This window comes from Nicotiana tabacum, chromosome 17 (assembly GCF_000715075.1).
Source record: "Nicotiana tabacum cultivar K326 chromosome 17, ASM71507v2, whole genome shotgun sequence".
Taxonomy (NCBI): domain Eukaryota; kingdom Viridiplantae; phylum Streptophyta; class Magnoliopsida; order Solanales; family Solanaceae; genus Nicotiana; species Nicotiana tabacum.
The window spans coordinates 103,532,997-103,541,439 of record NC_134096.1 but is presented as its reverse complement, the minus strand read 5'-3'; the positions used below and the strand labels follow the sequence as shown (position 1 = coordinate 103,541,439).

Here is an 8,443-nt window from a genome sequence, read left to right as displayed (position 1 = left end):
TCTAAATAAAGGGTCGCTACAAGACTAATGTGGAGGAGTACACTCAGAGCTTGCCACCGAATGAGCAAGGCGAACGACCACCCCTTTCAGACGAAGAAACGCAGAAGATATCATTAGATGTTGTCGGTGGTCCTAAAAAGGGGATAGCATACGACCTTCCAGAGAGATCATTTCGGCGCTACAGGGCTTGATTGCAAGGTATAGGGATTTCCGCCCAGGGCGAGGCAATTAATAGGTCGACTCTCTCATCTATGGAGAAGAAGATCGCAAAGCTGACGGCAGAGCTTGAATAGATAAAGGCTAGAGAACAAAAGAGAGATAAATAATTTGATACCCTTCAAGTTCAGCTAGAAAAGAGGGACCAACAATTTAATGTCCTTCAAGGTCAGCTGGCCAATCTTCTTGCTAGTGGTGCTTTCCCCATTCCCCGGTCTCGTGAGCATTCCCCAGATGTGTCTCCTTCTCGTCGTGATCCTTCAAATCATGCCGGCGATGAAGGTTCTAGCAGCGGAGATGGAGATGATGTAGTACAAAACACTTATTGAATGATATTTGAACTTTTAACTTGTGAAACGTATTGTTGTTGGGTATGGTGTTTTGTTAATATAGTTTATTGGAGATGGAGATGATGTTTTGTGAATATAGTTTTGATAGTTGTTATTATTATTGTTATTGTTATTGTTATTGTTGTTATTATTGTTATTGTTGTTATTGTTATTGTTAGTGTTGCTGCTGTTGTTATTGTTATTATTGTTTTTGTTATTGGTTGAATGATAGCAATGTAATGCTGCCATTATAGGTGATTGGTTGTTGGCAGATGGTGAAGTTATAAAACAATTGTATTCTACCAAAAACTTACCCAGAAAACCGACCACCTACCGACCGAAATCGGTCAGAAATGTTCAATTGATTTCCCAAAAATTTAAATTTACCGATCGACTTCGGTCGGAATTTTTTATATTAAATATTAAATATTTTAATAATACCAATCGACTTCAGTCAGAATTTTTGATTTTAAATTGTAATTTTTTTAACAATACCGACCGAATTCGGTAAGTTTATTTTGTGTCAGAATATTTGGTCAAAGTGTGTCGAAAATTACCGACCGATTGCGATCGAAAATATCGTCCATCTACGATCAATTGCCGTTAGCGATCATTATTTTTTCGACAAATTAAAAATGGTCGGAAATCGGTCGGTTTTTGTTCGATTCGGATCGATTGCGGTTGATTTTTCTGCACCTTTTTTTGACAATTTTTAGTAGTGAGTAGTAATATTTATGTCCAAATGGATTAGAACTTCAACTCGAACTAGATATAAGTAGGTAATATGCATGAATACATTTCGTCCAAACATATACACATATAACACATATTCTCAAGTTATTTCATTATATATTCATCTAAAGCTTTTATGTGACTATGAGAAGGAGATTGTTCTTTGAGCTTGAGAAGAAAGATTAATAAAGCTTTCATTTGATGTGAAAAAACAAATTTAAAGGTAAAAGTGGCTAAAGGTAGGGGTGGCAGCCACCCTATTTGCTTTTTGGACTTCCTCGCTTTTTGTCCTCTCTCGTCAAATACAAACCACCCCCCCCCCCCCCCAATCCAATCCTTCCAACTTCCTCATATATCCTTCTTCTCTAACTGTTGAGTTCCTCGGCTTCTTTTGTCTCTCTCTCCCTCTTCTTCTTTGGAACTTCTTCTCAATATCTCGCGCTTTATATTGTTAAAGGGAAAAGAAAAGGTGAGGAGAAGTTCCGAAGGAGATGGCACCTGTTTCATTGCCACCTGGTTTTAGGTTTCATCCTACTGATGAAGAACTTGTGGCTTATTATTTGAAAAGAAAGATTAATGGCAAGAAAATTGAACTTGAGATCATTCCTGAAGTTGATCTTTACAAATGTGAGCCGTGGGATCTACCAGGTATAATTCTTTTATTTCGCCTTTCTTGTTCTCCTCTTTAAAGGAACCCCAAAGAAAAAATATTGAATACATAGTTTACATAATGTGTAAATCAAGTCCTATATGAAAGGAAAAGAAACTACCATTGATGCTGATCAAGGTTGAGCCAAAAAGATTATATTTATCTCAAAGTGATTGTCAAGAAAGGTATAACAAATATATTATACCACTCACTAATTCCTTAACCATGAGTATATTAATGTTATGCAGTCATGCCATTACTTTATTCATTTATAATTAAATAATGTAACTCGAAATAGAAAATGATGATCACATGTCTAGCTAAACAAAAACCCAAGAAAAATAAGTTGGAATTTAAGGGATTTTTTTCCTTCCAAATCTGAGTATGTGAAAATGAAAATTAAAACACCGGTAAGATAAATCTGATTTACCAGTTTAAATGCATAGTGTTTCATACGCGTGCTGACTAATAAATTCTGATTATGAACACTTTAACACACACTTTCACAATAAAAACAACATATGCTTTAGTACAAAAATATCTTAAATAGTTCCTAGATATAAAGGAAGTTGGTCCCTACGTCTTTTGATCTTCTATTGAAGCTTAAAGACTGTACTTGCTACTTGTAATGATGATATATTGAAGTCAAAAGTCAGTGTGGAAAAAGAAAATGACATGATTGCAATGTCTTGTATCATGAGTTGCAACCCTTTTATTTTCCCTTTTAATACACTTTCTTTTGTGTTTCTAGAATCTCTTTCACGTCCTTTTTAAATTTTCGTCTCACTTTGCCTTTTCTTTTAAATATATATAGGAAAATCCCTATTGCCTAGCAAAGATCTTGAATGGTATTTCTTCAGTCCTCGAGACCGTAAATATCCAAATGGATCGAGGACTAACCGAGCAACGAAAGCTGGATATTGGAAAGCCACAGGAAAGGACAGGAAAGTAAATTCAGAGATGAGGTCTGTTGGGATGAAGAAAACATTGGTTTATTACAGAGGTAGAGCCCCACATGGAGCTCGAACTGATTGGGTTATGCATGAATATCGATTAGACGAAGGTGAATGTGAAGTGTCCAATGGCTTACAAGATGGTTATGCACTTTGTCGTGTGATCAAGAGGAGTTTAAATGGTCCAAAAAAAGGAGACGACGTCAATTATGGGAGTGATAGATCCTCTGAGGGAAGATGTGATCATCATCATATGGAAATGCCATCATCATTTGCTACTCCTACCCCTAGTGATGATAACTGGAATATGCAATATTTATCAAATCAACCTTTTGCTTTCAACAACACTACTCACCCCATTCCAAATTATGGAACTTTGCCATATCCCCCATCTAAGGTAATGTCAACATTCAGATATTAGTTTACCATATATGAATATCACCAAAATATTAGGACCAGCTAGCTAATACTATATGATAAAAGGAGTCTACTTTTTTATTGTTTTAACTTATACTTGTCAATGCAATTTAACTCGCTCTATATATAATAGGTTATGCCACGGGTTCTATTACTTAGTGATCTAATAGTATACAAATATTTTAATCGAGTAGTATATACATACCGTAGAAGTTAAACTCTTTGTTTAATTTTTTTTTTTAATACTTGTTCAGGTTAATATAGCATTAGAGTGTGCAAGGTTGCAGCATAGGTTCGCATTACCTCCATTGGAGATTCAAGACTTCCCTCAAGTTGGCTATGTTGATACCAAGATGCCTCAATCAAGTTTTATTCAATCTACAAATCAAACGGATATTGTAGAAGAAATCCTTTCAGTTGCCCAAGCTTCACAAAATCTAATCAATCAAGACTTATCATGGGGTGGAAATTCATGTGCTCCTGTTGATAACTTCTCTTTTCTTCCTCCTAATAATAACCAAATCCATGACTTGGGTTCATTCCATTTCATTGAACAACTTAAGGAAGATCAGAATGTTAGGTCCATCGGTATCGGAGATTTTGGTGAGGACTTCAAATCTGATAGAATGGTGGAAAATTTGAGATGGATAGGAATGTCAGACAGGGATCTTGAGAAGGTAAATTTGTTTGTCTAATAATTAGTAGAACCATTTTTAACCTTATTAATTCTAGCAATCATGAATCTGGAATCCTATATATGCTTATGGCCGATTTACTTTTCCTTTACACTTGGACAGACATTTCTTGAGGATTACAAGACTGTTCCAATAGAAAATGTTTCAGCTATCCAAAGAGAAGAGAATCAGTTTCAAGGTATTATAGAATTCTCCAAGTATATATCTTCCTCTATTGTTTTTTAACTACCCCATCTGTTCCATTTTACATAACGCTCCTCCCTTTTAAATCTGCTGAAAAAAAAATACAATTTCTTATACTTAGAAACTCTTTAACTTTAAATTTTTTATTTTACGCTTAATAACATGCATGTTCTTGAAACTATAAATGTCATTGCATATTTTATTTTAAAATATTCATGCCCAGTAATATATACAAGCATACAAAATGAAACAGCCGGAATGTCTTTTTTTTCCTTCTTCTTAATTTACTGTTAGGTTTCTTTTTTGATCCATTAAAATGATAGGTGAATACAGTGGCCACCACAACAACTTAAGTGGATTCAATGAAACAGAAACAAACAATTTCTCAATAGGATTTGGCAATGACAAGTTGTTGGATGATGGAAACATGACTGATGGTTTATCAAATTCCCCAAGCTTTGAAGTGTATGAGAAGATTGAAGTCAATCATGGGTTTTTTATAGCGACAAGGCAAACAGCCAAGACATTCTATCATCAACTGACACCTTCTACGACTCTTAGGATTCATCGCAACCTAGTCACAGTCCATGATCTTCCTCTATATATAGGAAAGTTTTCAGATTCAATAGCAATACCTAAAGAGAGAAACTTTTATGATAATTTTGTTAAGAAAGTCACAAGACCGTGGACAACAACTATGAGAACTTTGGTGAGTATGGTTGCATTTTTACATACTTTTTTTTGGATATGTTTTGGGGAATGCTTGGACGAAAAAGGTTCTCAATTAGAAGACAAGAGGGGTGTCAGTGTCAATGAAGAATGCTTAATGGAGAGGGAGGAGAAAAAGAAAGCTCAAGATTATAAATGGGATTATTGTTATAAACAAAACAAATTCCCAATTGTTGATAAAGAAGAAGAGAAATATTGCAATGTTGCTGTGGAAAAGAAATGGCCTTATCTCACCCTTGTTGTAGCTCTTTCTACCATTTGGTTGCACCATATTGTCCCTTCTTTTTGATTATTTTTTTTTCTTGTATTGCTAACCATAATTGTTGTTAAGGCATAACTTAGAGGCCCCTGCCTTTTAATACCAAAAGTGTAGCTGTATTTTGTTTTTTCCATATATATCAAGTATACTTTAACAGTTAAGTTTTTCTTTTAACTTGAGCCCTGATTTAGTGTTTTTGTTAATTTTGAGCTTGCCAAGTGTTCATCCACTTCCTCCACCCAGAGGAGCCAGATCAGAATTTGAATTCTATAGTTCAACCCTTAAATTTTTAGTGTTGAAGCAGTTCAGCTTGATACCGCGATAAACTCATCATATTGTTAAAGTTATGGGCTCATATTTGTCATTTATTTTTATTTTAGATCATTTTTATACATAAATTTATGTTTAACATCGAAACTAATGGGTTCAGACTTCAGATAAACCAGGCACCACCACTTTGGATCCGCCCCTGCCTCCACCTTGCCCCTTACTCCCGATTTGTTTTTTTCCCTATTCGCACCAAGGGGAGAAATCGACCCATTTTATCTAGGGATCCAACTCTTTTGGGCACAAGCCCAGTCCTTTTTCTTGCTCTTTACAAGCCCACTAATAAGAACAATTGTTTATAAAATAAAGAGGATTTTTCATAAGCCACTATAGTTTAGAGCCTAATAAGTATAATTTGCCTAATCGTCTCCGCGGAGATCGTAAGATCGTGAGACATTATCGCCTTCGCGGCACTGGACTATATTTCCGTCATTTCCGGAAAGTGCACGGACAACCGCCATTTTCCCCTTTCACAATGTTCTCGTGAAGTTGCTCACGAATCAAAGTGTGAATGTCCCTTCGAAGTCTCGCATGCTCTTTGATCGTAGCTACTGTTTAATTGTTACAAACTTGTATCACTTGTATTCAAACGCGCAACGAATACAACATGTGTCAACTGTATTAATTCGTGCAACGAATACAACCTGCATCAACTGTATTCATTCGCGCAATTGTATTCATTCGTGTAAGGAATACAATATGTATCAACTGTAATTAAGGCGAAATACAAAGGATACAACTTGTATCAATTATATACATGGGTATATACAAAGGATACAACTTGTATCGATTGTATATAGAGGTATATACAAAGAATACATCATGTATCGAATGTATTTGTTCATGCGACAAATACAACTAAGGCAAAATACATAAATACAAAAAAATCATGTTCTTGTTAAGATTCAAACTCAAGTCCTTCCCTAGCTAAGCAAGCAATCTAACCAACTGAGCTACAAGAGCTTATTGTCTGTTGTTTCAGTTCAAAATAATTAATCATCTCTTATTTTATGGATTTGCTATAAAATTCAAATATAGCTACGAATGGCAAATTTGCTGAAAGTATAGCTATGAATAATAAATACAGTATAAATATTTGATGTGTTGCGTAATTTTCCCTAAAATAAAATATGGGGCTCCTCCTAATCCTTTTGAATACCCACTAGGTCCTCCAACAAAGAGAATGTGAAAAGAGAAGCTTGAATTAGATAAAGAGGAGCGTTATCAAGTGGCCAATGCAGCACATTAGCAATGTTTTCCTCAGCATCAATTATTTTCGACTTAAACTTTATATGTAAACCTAATAATTTGAAGAATTATTCAGTTGTTATAAGTTCATACTTATTAAATTAATGATACTCCACACCCAATAACTTAAATAGTCAAGAATGAGATCATAGTTGAGAAAGTGCTATTGGTAAGAAGCTATGTGTCACGGAACCGTTTTTCTGAGGGTTCGGTGAGGGCAGCGAAGTTAGCTTGACTGTTACTTAGCTTCAGCCCTTAGACAATAAACAGCACAATCGTGCTAAAGCGATGGCAATCACACGAAACAAGCAAGAAAACTGTGAAAGAAAGAGACTCAGATTTGGGAGGTAAGTGCCAATATTCTGTTGTATTATCCATTATCTGATGCTTACAAAGAATGAGTATAAAGCCTATCTATAAAAATTAAAATGGCTATACAAAGGGGTAGTTGGCAGGGCTGGTAAGGCTGTCCAGCAGCCTGGTACATTCCAGCTTGGAAAGCTGCCTGGTGCATTCCAGCATGGAAAGCTGGAAAGGCAGACTTAGAGGGATCCTGCTGTCAACCATGGCCCAGAAGGTCAAAGATGCCTTCCCACTTTCGGTTGCTTGTCCCTTGGTCTGTTGACTTTCTGCCAAAGGTGCCTTCTGATGGCATCTCATGATTTTTGTGTGGCCCTAAGTATTTTTTCACTGATGGTTGTCTGAGATATGGGCTCGGGCAAGCCGCGCCGTCGCTGGAATTTCGAAATATTAATAGGTGTGAAGGCGGGGCGGTGCACTCTCCCCCACTTGAAATGGCGACGACCCTGGCGCCGCACAACTGAAGATAATTATGGACCTATTCCCTGAACTGCCACAAATCTTCGAAATATGGTTTCAGTTGGCTAGCATGGAAGACAGGATAGATTTTCAGATGATGCGGCATGTCCAATCGGTAAGAGATTATTCCCACCTTGGCAACAATTTTGAATGGGCCCTCATATTGGCGAATCAGACTATGATGTATGCCTCGCAGTGATTTGAACAGCCGTGGATTCAATTTCACCATGACCTTGTCTCCAATCCTATAGTTGACTGGACGACGCTTCCGGTCCGTAAATTTCTTCATTTTACGGGCAGCCTTGTCAAGATATGACCTGGCTAAATCGGCTTGTTCCTCCCAAAACTTGGCTATGTGATAAGCGCCCGGATTTTTCATTCCGACGTTGGCGGGCAATGATTGAGAAGTGTTGGGATGTTTCCCAGTTGCAAGCTCAAAGGGACTCTTCCCGGTCGCCTTGCTGCGTTGCAAATTGTAAGAGAATTGGGCTGTATCCAGTAGGTTAGCCCTGTCTCTTTGATTGGCGCTGACATAATGCCTTAGATAGCATTCAAGTAAGGCATTAATCCTTTCCGTTTGTCCATCTGTTTGTGGATGGAAACTTGTTGAGAAGTGCAGTTGAGTTCCCAACAAGCTGAATAATTCTTTCCAAAATGCGCCGGTAAATCGAGGGTCTCGATCGCTTATGATGTGCTTAGGCACACCCCAATATTTTACGATGTCCCTCAAGAATATGCGTGCTGCCTCTTTAGCTTTGCAACCGGCAGTGGTGGCCGAAAAGGTTGCATACTTGGTAAATCTATTGACAACCACCATAATGGTGCTGAATCCTTCTGAATTTGGCAAACATGTAATGAAGTCATGGTGATGCTATCCCATGGCTTCT

The 8,443-nt window shown here is 37.0% G+C and overlaps 1 protein-coding gene across 1 annotated transcript; it reads left to right on the top strand.

Annotated features, from left to right (window-relative positions):
- Positions 1-1,613: 1,613 nt before the first annotated feature.
- Positions 1,614-5,336, top strand: LOC107809553 (NAC domain-containing protein 86-like). Its single transcript, XM_016634239.2, has 5 exons — positions 1,614-1,925; positions 2,741-3,276; positions 3,551-3,973; positions 4,094-4,169; positions 4,498-5,336. The coding sequence occupies exons 1-5, from the start codon at positions 1,769-1,771 to the stop codon at positions 5,190-5,192; spliced, it is 1,887 nt and encodes a 628-aa protein (XP_016489725.2). The 5' UTR covers positions 1,614-1,768; the 3' UTR covers positions 5,193-5,336.
- Positions 5,337-8,443: the final 3,107 nt, after the last annotated feature.